The 18,414-nt window shown below is 40.1% G+C and overlaps 1 protein-coding gene across 1 annotated transcript in view; it reads right to left on the bottom strand.

The window, feature by feature from the left end:
* LOC127635947 (chondroitin sulfate N-acetylgalactosaminyltransferase 1-like) overlaps window positions 1-18,414 on the bottom strand; it is a 70,294-nt gene that overhangs the window by 27,616 nt on the left and 24,264 nt on the right. The window contains exons 2-3 of the mRNA XM_052116255.1: window positions 6,655-8,150; window positions 3,987-4,203 (exon numbers count right to left, since the gene is read on the bottom strand). Coding sequence (XP_051972215.1) covers window positions 3,987-4,203; window positions 6,655-7,432 — 995 coding nt within the window. The 5' untranslated portion in view covers window positions 7,433-8,150. The remainder of the gene's footprint in view (window positions 1-3,986; window positions 4,204-6,654; window positions 8,151-18,414) is intronic.

The following is an 18,414-nucleotide window of genomic DNA, read 5'->3' as shown; positions in this document are numbered from 1 at the left end:
TATTGCCAAGTATGCTTACACATTCAAGAAATTTGTCTTGGTGACAGAAGCTTCCAGTGTACAACAATACAAACAATACCAAAAACAGCAGCAAGACATAGGTAATTAACAAAAAACAAAAAAGAATACAATATAAATAGTTATACATATACGTACATACACTCACCTTCATACATACCCACATACACACACACACACGTAGTGCAGTGATGTGGTCATCTATCCTGTCTGACTCAGAAAGGACTGATCTGGTAAGCAGAGGGCCACTCCCTATAAAGGAAAACTTCACATTCCCTGAAAAACCTGATGGCCGAAGCTTCCACTACACCAACAGAAAGTTAATTAATGGGGAAAAAATGTAAGTGGAGCTGGCTCACTTATTCAAAAAGAAATGATACCGTCTACAGCTTCTGCTGCTAATTGTTCTCTAGGAAGTACACAAAACTGGTAACAGAGGATCAACAGGATTGGGTAAATATAGGTGTGCTACTGTTACATTTAAAACCATAGAAGGGTAAAATCATGCCAGGCAGACATTGGTATGTTGTAAGCAACACAGCTACAACTAATAAAATTGATAAGGGGTGTGTTAGATTTATAGTGTGCGAATAATCAAGCATTGACAATATTCAATCATATTGGCGGCACCGAGGGGCCCCCCAAATCAAATTCTGCTTAGGGCCCCATAAAGGCTTGGGCCGGCCCTGTTGAAATGTAGAACCGGTGCTAAAACGGTTCTGTCTCTTTAAGACTACCAGCTGTTCAGCATTTTGTTTTGGTGGATGAGTTCAATGACAATAGTGAAGTCAAGGCTTCTTTATAAGAATTCAAAGTTTCTTTTATGTTGTTTTCATCAACAACTGACTGTAGAGAACAGAAATGATATTAAAAGAGACATTATCAATGACCAATAGATTGCGTGGATCTTGTCTTTGGACACACACATTAAACGGAACGAGTCAAACCAAACTTTCACTCTAAACACGTAAGTGATCTCTGTGCTGAACGTTGCATATTAAAAGATTGATCTTGGGATTTTAAGAATAGATATCAAGATTGTTTAAAGGAAGATCATGATTAATCTGGAAATCTATATTTTTACCAAGTCATAATCCCTATAATTTTTATTTAAAGGTGCACTAAGTAACTTTTTGCTCATGTCATCTTGGATTTACAGCGATACCAAGTGTTGTGGATGCAACATCATTCAAAATCAATAGTTTTCTGTTACAAATGCCATTGAAGAAATTCACTACTCACAATAAAACATTATTCATTTAATCCAAGAGTGAAAGTGTTCAGAAATGGTTACTGAGATTAAGCGAGTAGTATTCAGCTGGTTATGTGATTCTAAGATGGCAGCCCCCATGAAGGCGCCCCTTCCCCATGTAGAATAAAACAGCTTTTATAAGGTTACTGATATGACTAGAGTCCTCCTCATTTGTGTGGTCATGATTTTATACATGTTTCAAAATTACAATTTGTTTCTTTAGGAGTCAAACTTTTTTAATGGGGAAAAAATTACTGAATGCACCTTAAATATCCTATATTCTGATTTACAGGTTAAACAAAGCAAAATCCAGTTATTTTTGCATACCCCTGGCACCTGCTTACAGTACGTATCCCTCGGGTACACGTACCCACGTTTGGGAATCACTACTGTAAGGAACAGATAATAACAGGATTTGAAAACAATGATGAACAGAGTTGTCAGGGGCGGTACTAGGGGGTACACCGGGGGAGCCAGTGCCCTTGTGTCAATAGACCTGGGCCCCCCCAGTGGCCCGGAGAGTGGTGTTCTCATTTTCCATTCCACTGAGAGTTCAGTGACCCCACGTAATAATAAATAGACCAATCAAATATTTAAACAAAACATCAATGCATCATGACTGCAATTTAGCAGGGTAAAATCTTATATAAGTTCAATATTTATTAAATATTTGCTTGTGGTTCATAAGAAATCCTCTGAAAAATCCACAAACTGTGCTAAAACGTCACTGGTGTATGGATCTTGTTCAAAGCAACTGCCTTGCATGTTCTGTCCTAAACACTGTTATATAAATAAATAAATTAACATTGACACATTCTAAATCTTGTAAATTGTATGCATAACTTACACTTTAATTGAATGAATTATTGAATGAAAACTTGGACACCTCCAACGCTGTGGGTGGAATTTGCAGATGTTCCATGCATTGACCGTTTGAGATCAATTGTTTTATGCCTGTATGATATAGTCATATATCATTTAACCTTATAGTGCTAATGATATCTTTGTAAAATTGTCTGCTCCAGAGTATGGGAGGACATACAGGACTAAAGAGCGCAGGTAGGAGAAACTGAATGTCAAAAGATTAATGAGCCAACAACGTTTGGAGATAAGTTAGAAGTTCAGCATTAGTTTAGCATATTTGGACCTGCCAACTCCAGTTTCAGTTCAACTTAATGTGGATTATACATGCTGGTATAAATGTAAGTGTAAGTTAAAGTTACTCTTTTAGAGCAATTTCCCATGTTATGATCACGAAACCCGATCTGGATCTGATTTTCTGCCTTATTGAATATACCTGAGCCCAACTCATTAGTGATCACTCTTATATGACATGCATTCATTATAAAATATTTTTTTTGTAAGTGTTTCTGTATTTCTGGATCAATATATAGTAAACACTTATGTAATTTATAATGAGGCATTATTTCCACTGTCTTTAATTGAATGTTTTGCGCTGTACAATGCAGAAACAAGACAAATGTAGTGCAACAAGTTTGGCAAAACAAACAATAAAATGACTCAGCACGCGGGAACAGATGTAAAGAAACAGGTATGAAGAAACAGCAGCTAGTGTTATACAGGACCACACCGCACCTGCAATGGCAAATTCATTATGAATACACTTAAAAATGTCAAATAATTGGGAACCCTTTATAAACCACCCCACTAAAGCCCAAATAAATGTCTTACCTTCAGTGAGATCAGCTCTTATACACTAAGCCCACCACATCAGCTCACTTCAACCTAATAGTATATACAGATTAATGTTGGTCCTGTTGGGTACAGGTGCAAGAATAAAAAGCAAATGCGCAACTAACCGGGAGAGAGAGAGAGAGAGAGAGAGAGAGAAAGAAGCTGCAGATTTAACCCTGCTGCTTCTATTGCAAACACAATGCAAGACAAGCACTAAATAGTTTATAGGAAAGTTAACAAAAACAACGTCCTCTTTACAACATCATTTATCAATCAAAACTTAGCGCGTGGCAGACCAATCACAAGGGAGAGGCACATACGTACCCAATAATGGAGAACTGAGTTTATAGCAATAAGAGGCGCACATCAAGCGTGCTCAATAAGGAATGTGCATAGACACTGACAGACAAAATAATGATAAAAAACACATTAAAGCCATCTTATTGGTCACTTATAATTACGATACATGCAACTTATTAAACTCATAGTAATTGAGATAGATACATGCATTTAAATGCACTTGATACACTCTACCATTTCAAATGAACTAGTGAATTAAAAAATTTGCTTACAAATTATTAAAGAAATGGTGACCATTTGCAAGACCTGAAAATGCAGATTATAGCCTACTGATTCAATTCTTAACCAAAATCTTGATGTAGCCTATCAATCATTTTACCCAATAATGTTACTGTCATTTTAAAGAACAGCATGGCAACATGGCTTAAAGTTTGTTGGTAAAACCAGTATGTTAGGGTGTATTGAATAACGGAAACATTTGTCATGAGCCTGTTTGTTTATATATTTTAATAAAAAAAATGTTTAAAAAAATTTGGTGAATCTTTGGTTGTCTTAAAAAATTACATGTCTGCAAATATTAAAACAGCAAATTATGTTTTATATGTGTACAGGGGATATTTAAGGTATAATACAGTTGTCTCCTACAAGCGCCCCCCGCCCCTGCCCCCGCCCCCGCCCCCGCCAGTCAAAATGGTCTAGAACCGGCCCTAAAATTTGTTACCTGAAGTTGTGCATGAACTGTCTGAATTTGTCGGCTCTCTGGGAAAGAGGCACCACAATGTTAATGGGCATGTTGGCCATCTCCACAAGCTCACTCTTCACTTTTATGAGGGGGCCGAAGGGCCGAAAGAGAACCAGCCTGCGGAACTCCTGATTTTGCTCACCATGGAAGGTCAGCTCGTACAGTGTGCCCTTGTCCTTTTCTGTGCGTGCGATGCCTGCAGCCATAAGAAGACATTGAGAACCATGAAGAAAAGGAATGATTTTCCCAAACACCCACATGGACACACTCACATGCACAAGCAATGCAAAAAATCAAAGAAAATGAAGCTCAAGGACAAATGGCACTAAGATAAACACACAAACGTACAAATGCAGAAAGGCACGTGTATACTGCATACACATGTAGACAGAAAAAGAGACTTTCAAAGCAACCACTAGCACTCAAAACCTTTTACAGATCCCTTGATCACAGAGGTTGCTCTTTCATAGCTCATAAGTTACAAGTATAGCTCAGTTACTCTATGTTTCATGTAGATTTGTACTTTGTCACAGATGTTTGCATTGAGATGGCAGTGGAACCAGGGCATCTGCGGCTTTGCTAATGGCTATCATCCCTGACTATAACGTTTCTGCACTAGTGGTCCATGAAAGCATCTGCATAATGCATTCATGGTAAAATCAGGGCTCATTAGGGCAGTGATTTGAATCAATACAACCTCACTGAAACTCTAGCTACAGTAAATAAGAAACAACAGTTATGGACTTGCACAACATAATCATGTCAGTTTTCTAATATCGGTAACATAAGATCAGGGTAGAGATGCCCTTTTAGAGTGCTCTGGGATCTTCCATCCTCCCTAAACCAGAAAGTGGTACCACAATATTGGTCTGGGTAAAGGAGCCTTATGCAGATAGCCAACAGGGATAATGGGCTCAGAAAAATGGGAGAGAGACAAGTGGGAGAGTAATTTTGTGGCTAGAAAAGATATGCTTTTTAGAAGCAAAATCCTGTTTTGAAGCTCTGTTTAGGATGTAACAGTCAAAATGTCTGTGATTTTCCATGACCAAACATTTTTAGAATGTTCAACATTATTATTCCTTTTCCAGTCTAGCTCAGAGTTAGCAAGACAGCTGGGTAAATTGACATTGTGTCTGGACACAAAGTTGTAAGTCTTGCTCAGAGCAGACACGCAGTTTAAGAACTGCTTGAACCCTCTGGCTGAGATATGGCCTTGGCTCTTCTTTAGATTCTCTAAGAGCTCTCTGCTGTTGATGTGAGTACGGTGGGTCAGTTCAATTATACAGTCGAATAAGAGAACTGAGCAGGCTCAAATTATGAAGAAATGGTGTGCTATTAAAAGGCACACTAAGTAACTTTTTCCTCTGTAATAAAAGTTTCAGCCAGTGAAACATAAACTAAAAAGCTGCTAATATATGCTATTGTAATTAAAGTATGTCTCACCTTAACCTTACCTAACTTGTTAATTAAATCTACCTGAATGCTCTTTTGAACATTTGTATGCAAACATATGCAAATTTCATCATGACCCCAACTTCTAGCCTTCCCGTTTCAAGTGCAGAGAACACAGCTATTTATGACTGAAAAGGTGCATGGCAACATGAATAATGTATTTCCTGTATAAACACAGAGATGCGTCACCTTCACTCAGGAGGAATGGCAGAGATGACACAGGTCTTAATGTACAGCAGATGTGTTCATTAAGTACAGTCATCATAACTCACAGAACCATCATCACAGGATATCCTGGTGCTCCATTGTTCAGCTGGTTTGGTTCTGATACAAGTGGCAGTGGAAAACAATGGGAACAACTCTTGCACATTGCTACATGGAGTAATTTTTTCCAAACATTTTTTAAACTGCAAAAAAATTGTTGTTTTCAGATCACTTTTCAGGCGTTGCTTCTGATCACTATATCAGAGTGGATTTGATTAGCTACATCAGGCTAATCTTGAACACAGTCAAGTGCTCAGCTGTTCAGAGTTGACACTTTTGACTGCGAATGAGTACAGACGCATCAAGCACATGCACACTACAACTGCTTTGAAATACTCTTAGTACAGTCAATGGCAGGCGCATATGCCTAATATGTGCACAGCAAGAACTGTCTGTGTGATAAAAAAATCAGGGCTGCACATGTACGGTCCCCGCTGACTGTGCTGATGGCAAAGTTTGCGTCACATATACTGTGCATGTTCCGATCAGCAACACGGACAATCTAAGTATACTTTGGCCATTAGCAACACCAAGAGTCACTGATAGCAAGAAAGTCCTACAAGACATACAGTATATCCTCTGAATTGCACATCTGCCGTCTGTAATTAAGTACGACTTAATTTCTGTTTACGAATATTCCGTAAAGGATGAATGACGAAAGCCTAAGATTTCCCATCAAATGGGATTTCTGACAGCTCTGAAAGTAAAATCCTTATTGTAGGCTTACAGTAGTAAGTCAGAGTATGCTAAGAATGCAGATTATTTATACACTGGCTCAATAATGGAACCTTCTTAATTTCTAACGGAAAATTAAACAAGACATTTTCCATAGTGTACCTGGAAGACTAATGGTCCATTGTTTTAAGTAAACACTTGGTCAGTGAGATTGACTAAGTAATTCTGGTATGACTGTGTAAACAGGTACTCTTACCTTCTATAAAGTCAGATGGTGTGTAGACTTTGCTGGCTTTCGTTTTGTCCCCTCCTTGATTTTGGGCATTAAGGGAATGCAGTGCACTCTCCACCACCTCGCCCAGCTCGTCCTTACGATCCTTTCGCACTGGCTTTTCCTCAGGGTGACGGGTCAACCCCATTTCCAGCTGGTAGACACGCTGTAGCGTAAAGCTCTCAAAGGGCACCACGGCGTACTCGCTTGGCAGTCGTACGCCAGTGTGTACCTCGGCCCGTCTCAGCTGGCTGCGCAGGAACTCTTGTAGGTCAGTATGATTGTGGTCGTCGGCCACATCGCCCCCTGTGCCCTTCCCAACCGTCTTCTCTAAAGAGTTTTGTACCCCTTTTAGTTGTTCGCTGCGTTCTTGGAGAGCCTCTTTAAGTTGAGCAATTTGTTTCTTCAAGCTGGCAATATGCTGCCGGTGCTGGTCTTCTCGCTCTTGTAGCAAGGCCTCGAACACTTCCCGACTGGCTGGGCCAATGGGGGAATCTCCAACCCAACCTGGGTGGCTTGATCCACCTGCAATCCCAATCCCTCCTGCCCTGGGCAAGTGTTTCCCAGCAATGGGTACATCAGCGTAGGGACTACAAGTGATGACATAAAGAAGGGAAAGGCAACAGCATATCACTACTAACAGAACACCCACACGAGAGAGCCAGGCCAGTAGACCTCTCCGAAGCATCATAACTGACAACCTCAACAACAAGGTAGGAAGGATGACACAGTTCAATATAGTTGGTGCATCTCTGTGTCTCATTAAAATACCTAAAGTTTAGCCAAAAGATGGCTACACCTGAGCAGCTTTGTTGAATCCACCAGTGTACTGTATGTCTTTAATATAAAAGAGGAAGAACTGGTTCTGTTTTGTCTGTTGACTATATTATCATATTAACAGCTGCAGCTCAAAAAGCAATATTTGTTCAAAACTTGTCCTGTCCATTCCCAATTTACCCTCTCTTTAAACTGCAGCCTGGCTCCTCAACCTCATCAAGTTACTTCCTCCTCTTCAGGGTCCTATCAGCTCTCTGTCCAACGAACCATTGGAGCAGTTCAGTAGCAATGTGCACAAATCTCCATCTGGCGAACATTGCTCATTCTTTTTGGAGGTAGAATGACAGATCCTTGAGAGAATGTCTGGAATGGATCCTCCATTCTACCGTGCTCCCGTTGACCCAAAAAGAGAAAACAACTCACAGAATATGGTTTAGCCATTAGAAGTCCCTAGCTATGGTCCATAAGCTTCTGTTAAAATGACTTTGGAGGCTGTTCATTAGCAAGTCATTAATTTTAACTTCATATGACTATCCAGTGATGTAGAAAAACTTTTTTGGCACAAGAACTTCATTGATGTTATCAGTAAGTGATTAGCAAGTAGTTTCCCATTGAGTATTTAGATGGGCTGAATGACTTCCTTAATCTATTTTAAGTCCTCTGTATGTTTCATCATCCGTTGCTTCTGATCTTTATGGATCCATCTAGAAAAAGGCAGGAAAACAAAAATATTAAACGGATTATGTTCTGTGTAGATAAAGGTCCCAGAAGATCAACAATATGTTAATCAGTTAATGTGTATGTAAATCAGCCTGACTCCAAATTACATAACAACTGATTGCTTGAAATTACCATTACACTAAACAGACAAAATGGAGATAAGAAGCATTAAGATGATGAGAAGAAATGAGGGCACCAAGGTGATTATAGATCTGAATATTTAATTTAGTTTTATTTTCAATTTAATTTCAATATTTTTCACCTATGTTTAGTTTTGATGAGTTTTCACTCTGTAATATTTAGTTTAAATTTGTTTTACAGCATTACATTTCTCTGGGCTGTTTGGAGGCATTTTCATGCTTTGTTTAGGTGGGTTTAAAATCTTAGTGCATCAAAAACTAAATCTAAAATTTGTGGTCAATGTTATATTATTTTAATTATTATATTATATACTATTTGCCTACATTTGTTAAGATCAGAGAATGAGGCTCAGAACCTAAACACAGAGTGAAAATAAACGGGGAATTTATTAATACTAAATAATTAAAAAACAAACCAAAACTCCCACAAGGGGGAAAAAACAAACATAAACTACCCCGAAAGGGAAAAATGAAAGTAAATATTCCAGACTGGGGAAACCGCTAACAGGACCAATCTGACTGGGCTACAGGAACCAGGGTAGGAGGAAACAGACCGACTGACAGGACAGACATGAGAGGAACAAACAGACTGGAAACAAGATGAACTGGCACTGGACAGCAAACATGAGGAGACTAAAATAAAGAGAGAAATCAACAATTTAACAAGACAGGGCCAGTGTGAATAATAAACTAATAATGGACAAACAAGGAGGTGGGGTATGATGCAAGACAGAGAGACACGCAGCGATTCAGAATCAAAACAAATCCACGTGCTCTCACAAGACAACAAAACACCCGAATGGCATGAGCACATATCGCTAAGACAATAAGGCAATAAACGACAATGCCAACCAACAAACATGACAAGAGAATGCGTAGCAATTGCAAAAAAAGCACTGCCATGCATTATCACACAAAACGAAACCTGAGCATACGCGAGGCAAATGCCACACAACAGGCGACAAAAACAAGACAGGACACCTGTATGAGAGTTTGACCACACACAAACCTGAAATCTTAGACGAAAGTGACCGAATCTCAGCACAACTTGAAGACAGCTCGCAACCCAGGTGCACAACACAAGGTGCACCCATGTTCATTAGACACAGAGATAAACTACTGACATGAGTGCATGCTGCCAAGATGACGTAAGCATGATGCACCCACGTCAATAAAAGACAGACCGAAAACAAACCAGACAGGAAGTCAGGATCCAGACACCATACTCCAGACATGAAACAAGACAGACCATAGAGCGCACGGCAGGGAATACAACTGAATACATGCGGTCACACAAGGAAAGACAATGAAACACAAGACAGATATGGAACGATGATGCCACAGTCCATGTCAGACAAAAACCCAGACTGACTGAGTAACAGGGCTATGACAGTTGCACCCCCCCCCCTCCCACCCCACCCCACCCCCCCAAAGGAATCCCTCCTAGTGTCCCAAAATGGGAACATCAAACAATACACAAGACAGACAAAATAAGTACTAACATAAAACAAAACACAACAGAAAGGGAGGGAAAGGAGGAAAACCAGAGAGAGAACTTAAGGAAAGGGGTCTGGTGGCCTGGGAGGAGGCCTCATGGTGGAGGCATGGTCTGGCGGCCTGGGAGGAGGCCTCAGGGCAGAGGTGGCACAGTACTGGGCAGTGGCCGCAAGACAGGGGGAAATAGACTGGATGGCATCCACTGGACTGGGGGCAGAGAACTGGATGGTGGTCACTGGACAGGATTTAGGAGGGACTAGCTCAGGGGTCGGAGCCATGGAAGGCTCGGCCACTGGCCGCGGCAGGGGAACGGCCTCCTTGGACCTGAATGCTGGTAAAGACTGGGGAACAGCCTTCATGGCTGTGAGCAAAGGCAGTGATGGGGAATGGCCTTCGTGGCTGTGAGCAAAGGCAGTGACAGGGGAACGGCCTCCATGGCCGGGAGCGCTAGCAGCGAATGGGGAATGGCCTCCATGGCCTGGAGCACTGGTAGCAACTGGGGAACGGCGTCCGTGACCAGGAGCGCTGGCAGGGACTGGGGAAGGTCCTCCATGGCTGGAAGCGCAGGCAGCAACTGGGGAGCAGGAGCCATTCTCCTTCTCTTCTGGGCAGCCGGGAGCACTGCAGGGGAATGGCCTCCATGTCCTTGGGCACTGGCAGGGGAACAGCGTCCGTGGCTGTAGACGCTGGCAGTAACTGAGGAGTAGGTGCATTCCTAATCTTCCTGGAGAGGGGCACAGCTGCTGTAGCAGCCTCCGCCTCCTGGCAGTCAGCAGCACTGGGCTCAGGCGAGGCATCCACTTCCGTGTGGGGGGTTCCCTCGTCCTCCGTTTGGGATGAAGATTAGAAGTCCCCCGAGGCACAGGCCATGATGTTCTCCTCCTGTTTAAGGGCAAGCTTGACTGCCTCAGGAAACTCTGCATCCTCACCCCGTTCTGGGACAATGGATCTAATGAGCTCGAGGACATTGACAAAAGTTCAAGGGCATATCCCCACATGAACTTATCATCCTGCCATAGCCCGTAAAGCTGCTTAACTTGCGCTGCGTGCTGGTGGCCAGTTGGGAAAATAAATCTCCTCTGGGTTCATCTTGGCCAGTTTGTAATGTCACAATTAGAGAATCAGAATCAGAATGAGTTTATTTCGAAGTTTTCTCATGTACGCAAGGAATTTTTTTGTGTGATATTAGAAACAAGTTCACACAGAACATTACAGTGAGACAGAATATAAAACAAGGTAGGAGTATAAAGAGACATACATAATAGGGGTAATGTATGTGTAAGGTAGGGGTATGTAAAGTTATTGAATGAAAGATGTGAATTTACATATGTACATGAGATATATATTTACATTATTGCACAATGGGGGAGTCCTGAGACAGTTCATGAGGTAAATAGCCTAAGGGTAAAACTGTTCTTGTGCCTGGATGTCCTAGTGCTTTGTGCTCTGTAGCGCCGGCTAGAGGGCAACAGTTCAAAGAGGGAGAGGGCAGGGTGTGTGGGGTCCAGAGTGATTCGATGTTGGAGGGAAATTCATAAGAAGCGCAACGGCAAATCTGGCTGATGCAAACTTTCTAAACTCCAAGGAGGACAAATAGCTGAGAAACAGAACAAGAAAAAAGGTCAGATGAATATAAATTAAAAAAGCAGGATTACGATAAGTTGAGGGCTAGGAGCCGCGTCAACATCGGCGAGGCTTTTCAGCGGTGGACAGACCTCTGTGAGGTAAAATGCTTGAAGGAGGGAAAGGAGGACAACCAGGGAGAGAACTTAAGGAAAGGGGTCTGGTGGCATGGGAGGAGGCCTCAGGGTGGAGGCATGGTCTGGCGGCCAGGGAGGAGGCCTCAGGGCAGAGGTGGCACAGTACTGGGTAACATAAATTTTGCTATGTTTCACAGAACCCATGCATGCTGTTAGATTTAGTAACAAGAGAGTTGTGGGAGTCTGGAGCTGGTGTGCGTAAAACCATCTCGTGTGCATGAATTTGGGGGGTGGAGCTCCCAAAGGAGCACTGAAGGGAGGGGTGTGCTTGTTTTGGCCTGTTGAGTTCGAATATCAACAGTGTTTCTCAGGAATCGCTGAGTATACCTTTAAAGGTTGTCTGTCTTAATAATAGTTAATACATTATGAACTACATAATCTAACAAGGAACAATTGATTTTTTTAATAAATGTACATTAACTAAGATTAACTAATGCTGTAACAACATATTGTTCATTGTTAGGTCATTCAAGATACATTCAAGCTATGTAAACAGATAGAAGTTTGTTATTAAGTATTACCATTTTTACATTTCATTTTCATTTTAGTTTCCGTTAATGATAATAAAACTGGAGGGCACAGGGTTCAAGTCAGTCTATCTAGTTTGCAAGCAAACCATGTTTATTTTAAAGTTACCTAAAGGTCTTAATTCATGACCGAAGCAGCCAAGCTAAGTATTCTGAGGTGACTCCAGTGGAAGAGAACAGTGCTGTTACTGATATGTGAAAATAAGAGATGTGTGTTAAAAGCAGCCTTATGGGAACATGCCTGTCAACTCATACAGGGGAAGAACAACCTCACTGTAAGTCTGAGCAAACGCACAAGAAGCACAGCATTCATACAGTAGGTGTGCATACACACACATGGTGTGCAAAAGCACACATATGCATGCAGTCACCAACGCATGTGTTTTGTGATCACAAGCACACCATAAGCAAGTTGGAAAGTTGTGGTGGTTAAAGATAGAAAAATAGGGAGTGTAAACAAACAGATGTAGGAATCTCTGGATATGTGTGAGTGCTTGTAAGTGTGTGTATGTGTGTTGACTCACTACACAATTTGCTCTTTTATAGGTTAGTGGGAGGCTTGATTTAATGAAAGGATTAGTTATGTTAGTGCTGAATACTGGACTCTATCAAGGAGAGCTGGCCACAGACCAACAAAGAGGAGGGGGTTGGGGTGTATATTTATCTGAAACTGGTACTCAGACACTCACTGGCACACTCACTCATTCAACCTCTCACTCACACATTTCCTTATTCACTCTGTCAGTCACTCATTTATTCACATATTCACTCATTCACTCACTGGCTCACTCACTCAGTCAGTCCCTCATTCAATTGCTCACTCACTCACTCACTTTCTCATTTGCTCATTCATTTACTCACTCGTTCATTCAATCACTTACTCATTCACTTACTCATCCATTCCCTTACACACTCATTTGTTGAGTCTCTTACTTACTAATTTACTCGCTCTTCAGAAATTTCCAATTTATTTACTCACTAATTCACTCGCTCTTTCCATTATTCACTCATTTACTAATTCATTCACAGACCCACTCATTCATTCTTCGACTAACTCACCTATAATTCACTCTCATTCATTCACTAACTCATTAATGAATTCACTCATTGACTTATTTACTCACTCATCCATTCTCTCACTCACTTCTTCACTCATTCACTTACTAACTTACTCATTGATTAATTCACTTACTCATTCTTTTATGCATTCATTCATCAACAGATTAATTCATTCTCTCACTCAGTCACTCCTTTATTAATTTACACACAGTCATTCATTTAATCTTTAATTCATTCACTTATATATTTGTTCGCATTCCATCATTCGCTCATCCACTAATTCATTCTCTTTCCCACTTACTCATCCACTCCTTGACTCACTCGCCTATCATTCATTCATTCATTCACTCACTCACTTGCTCACTCATCTATTCACTTAGTCACTCACTCACCCACTCATCCATTCTATAATGTACATATTCACATATTCACTGACTCTATAACTCACTGATTTACTCACTCACTCATACACTCACTCAATTACTCAATCATTTACTTAATCTTTAATTTCCTCATTCACTCATTCATTCACTTTTTCATTTATTAACACACCAACTCATTTACTCATTCCCTCACTCATTTACTTATTAATTTAATCACAATTTTATTCACTAATATCCTCAGTCACTTATGAATTTATTAATTCATTCATCTATTTACTCCCCCCACTCACTCACTCATTAATTAATTTATTCATTCACTCACTCACTCACTCACTCATTTATTAATTTACTCACTCACTCACTCACTCACTCACTCACTCACTCATTAATTAATTTGTTCATAATTCCCTCTTTTGAGAGAGTGTAAATCAAATGAGTAAATCCAGGCCAGGTTCTACAGGGGTACTTGAGGGGGCTAAACTCCCACCACAAAGAAACATTAACGCAACCTCAATTGAATAATAATACACATGAAAACACACACAAAATCCCTGCATCAAAACTAAGAAACGTGCATGAGCTTGCAAATCACTGTATTCTAATATGCAGATGCAGCCTTATGCTTTCATGTATCCAACGCACTCATGAGTATTTGATTGGTTAAGACCTCTGCTCACGCAAAGAGAATTTGTAGCAGAATTATCTCACTCAATCCAATGCCTGTTATTTTCAGATTTCTGCTCCAGGATCAGTTTTCCAAAGCCAAATCTGAACCTTAACTATTAGTGAAATGCAAAAACTTTAGATCAGTGTTTGAGTATAATTTATTCTGACATTGCTTGCTGCATTCATGAGCAAATAAAACATATAAATGATTGTACATTTAAAAGAAAAAAAAACTTTTCTTAAACAAATGCAGTGTAATTTGTGGATTCAATCTTTTTATTTTGGGGTTCAACATAGGTTTACATGCTTTAATGTGCAAAAAACACATTATTTTCTCATACTGCACATTACTTTTCACTCTCTGTCTGAAATGCAGTGTTTAAGCTCCTGTCTCTATAAAGCCTCCTTTCCAAAAAGCCCAGTCTGCTCTGAATGGTCAGCTGGCCCAGTCTGTTGTGATTGGTCAACCGCTTAGAGCTTGTGTCCGAAATTAAACAGCCCCCGAGGCTTCCTGAGCAGTGCATTCCTGAGGTGGGCATTATGCAAATGTGTCACATAGTGACGTTGCTATGCCACGGAAGTAATGGCTGGACTGCAAACCAGGTGTTTCAGGCAGTTCAGGAGCAGTGTTTTCTGTGGGAGAGAGTAACTCCCTTTGGCACGGACTTTATGCTTTGTAACTTTGTAGAACTTTTACATGCACTAACAGCTATATTACACACTAAAGGAAAGGTAAAATCCCAAAAAGCATGATAGGGCCTCTTTAAGGTTTTTTACAGAGCACCCCCTCTATTTTCAGAAGAACCCTAAGTGATTTTGATCTGTAAACGAGCCTGAGTAAATGAGAGTCTGATAAAGTAACTCTTTTGCTGATCTCTTAGATCTAAGACAGCAATTAGCCGTCTGTTTCTGGATAACAAGAATAGATACAGCAACTAAACAAACTAATCACTATCTCAAGGTGAGGATAAAAAGAGGACAAATCTTTGTAATTCTCTTACTTTCTTTTAGTCACTGGTGTCCAGAACCGGCCCAAGGCATAAGCGAACTAAGCGGCTGCTTAGGGCCCCGGTGGCCACCAGGGGGCCCCCAAGAGCACATTATTTTTTTTTTTTTTTTGATTATACTGTCAATGGACAAATGGTAATTATACAAAAACGCAATATTATGTTAACGGACTGCAGGATGCAAGCACATTCAGACAGCAAAACAGCAATGTCAAAGGACATATCCTCTGGTGCAAAGAAAAGGGAAAAGAAGAAAACAGAGGAAGAGAAAAAACAGCATGATAAAGGTATGTTAAGTAGCTAGGCTAAGTTACGAGCTAACATTAGCTGGCTAGTTAGTTAACATAGCCTATGTAGCATATCTTCTTTTTTAGGAAAGTTTGATTAAACATCCGTAAATAGCCTTGACATCTTAATATATTATAGTACAACATATTACTTAGCAAGTTTTAGATGAAAGTTTTTGTCTTCTGTGTAAAAATAACTTTCCTGAGTATATATTTTTGTAATAAAAATAAGCTTCTGTTCCATAAACTTTGTACTGATAACAACTTAACATTATTTACATTAGTCTACCATTTTGGGGTCTTTGCTATTATATTCCAATATCATTATGCCTCAATTAGCTAGTTATAGATTAAGAGTTGTTGTCTAGGTGTACAGATGGCTTGCTGCTGTGTATAATAATTTGTGTTGAGAAAATAACATATTTTGTCAAATATTCTGTCAAATATGTACTCTTATGAAACTTCCCTAGGTGCACTGTTGAAATATTTTGGACGTGGGGCACAACCAACACCACCTGCCCCAAGTGCCAGTGCTACAGCTGATGATGATTTTTCAACAATCCCAGATCATTATATTTATATGGATAAACCATGCCTTTGTTTTTGACAGACAGTTGCATTACCTTCTAATATGACATCTAACATAGCTAGCTTTTATTATTATTTTCATCTTTCATCAGGTCCATCTTCTGCATGCGTGGAGCACTTCCCAGCACGTGCATCCACTGATGTGGTCATCTATCCTGTCTGACTCAGAAAGGACTGATCTGGTAAGCAGAGGGCCACTGCCTATAAAGGAAAACTTCACATTCCCTGAAAAACCTGATGGCCGAAGCTTCCACTACACCTACAGAAAGTTAATTAATGGGGAAAAAAGTGGAGCTGCTCACTTATTAAAAAATAAATGATACTGTCTACAGCTTCTGCTGCAAATTGTTCTCTAGGAAGTACACAAAACTGGTAACAGAGGATCAACAGGATTGGGTAAATATAGGTGTGCTACTGTTACATTTAAAACCATAGAAGGGTAAAATCATGCCAGGCAGACATTGGTATGTTGTAAGCAACACAGCTACAACTAATACAATTGATAAGGGGTGTGTTAGATTTATAGTGTGCGAATAATCAAGCATTGACAATATTCAATCATAGTGGCGGCACCGAGAGGCCCCCAAATCAAATTCTGCTTAGGGCCCCATAAAGGCTTGGGCCGGCCCTGCTGGTGTCCCTCATCTAAGAGCTCACACGTGAGTGAGGGAAAAAGACACCTCACACTATGTTACTCTATTCCAGCTCACTCGTACCATTGCCAGAACAACCACAGCACGAGCCTGCCAACAATTCATTCTCCCTGCTGTACTCATGCCATACAACACCAGAGCCAAGACAATGGACCAAATGCCCTGCTTTACAAACATGGGGAAAGTTTACAGAGGTTTGAAAACTAAAAAAGTCAGCCTGTTCTGTTGTAATGCAACTGTTTTACCTTTAACATGAGTTAGAATTTAGCATAAACAATCCCTTTAAGCCTTCATGAACAGCTCAATTAAGGAGTGCCAAAAACTATTCTGTATAATCTTATGGTTACTACCTTATAACTTCCTGGCAACATTCTCAAAGATCTTAATCAGAGCAAAAGCTCTTGCATGTGTACCAGAATAGTCTAGTTTGTGAAGCAAGCATATTTACATTAGTTCAATTACTTTCACAAGCCCTGATCTGCAGAGTCAACTGCAGTTCTACTAATGTATCTGGCTGGGGTGCACAGTCTTTAAAGTTTTTTTTTTTATCCTTTTGCCATTTTCACTTTCAGACACATTTGCTGACACTTGTGACAGGCTGCAAAAAGGTCTTGAAGTATTTTTCACACATCTAATATTCACATAACTAATATGTACAGAGGAGACCAGGGCTAGATGACAAACAGTAAGTTTATTTTTGAAAGTTAGCCACTTACCTTAAAATCTTGGCTTCAAAAAAATCTATTGAATAATTCCACACTATTGCCCAGGAGAAAAAAACTATCCAGTGTGCTGAAAACATGTTGAACTTTTGTGACAACTTGCCCCAGTGAAAAAAACTGATACTTACCCTGACACTATAAATCATAATCAAATCCTTTTAGTTAGTGAGGTATAGATCTTATGACAATTTCCTTTTGTGATATTCCTATAGCGGTAATTCATTTAACATGCTGTCAATCAATTAATGCAATAGTGCCCATCTCTCATGCCCTCTTCCTAATAGCTGGTCTCTGCGGATCAGTATGAATGGGACGAACTGATGGAAGTGCAGAAACTATTTGCACAGAAAACAACTAACTGACATGGACAACAGCACTTTGGTCACATCCAAATCAAAATTAACTTAAAATTACTTGAAATCTGAAATGGTATGAGAGTGACATGCTTTTTAGTGAGCTTTCGCTCTTAAAGGTACAGATATGTGCAAGTTAAAAGGCATTTCATATGCCTTCCCTTACAGAAATCTGATATAAGACATTTAACATATACAGTATAATATTCATTCTTTTGGGCATATATATATACATAGCCTATAGAAACTATTAATATCTTAAAAGAAGAATTTGTCTTTTATTTGTATGGTTTTAATGCATTTGGTTGTGCCCTTAGAAGCAGAAACTTCAGGAAGAACACATTCTCAAAGGTAAGTCACATTAATTAACACACAAAGCTAGCTAATATTGTACTGTCGCAAACATTGTGTAGTGTAGCTACATAGCTCATTAGCTGACGGCGACCAGAAGTTACGTCAATTTAAACCTAGCTTTTTTATTCATGTTTTCGTAGTATACAGAATATGCCTCCTCTCTCCCCTCTTTCTCTCTGTCTGTCTGTCTGTCTGTCTGTCTGTGTGAGTGTGAGAGAGAGAGAGAGAGAGAGAGATATTTGTCCCATATTT

Source organism: Xyrauchen texanus, chromosome 43 (assembly GCF_025860055.1).
Source record: "Xyrauchen texanus isolate HMW12.3.18 chromosome 43, RBS_HiC_50CHRs, whole genome shotgun sequence".
NCBI lineage: Eukaryota > Metazoa > Chordata > Actinopteri > Cypriniformes > Catostomidae > Xyrauchen > Xyrauchen texanus.
This window is presented reverse-complemented; position numbering and strand designations above follow the sequence as displayed.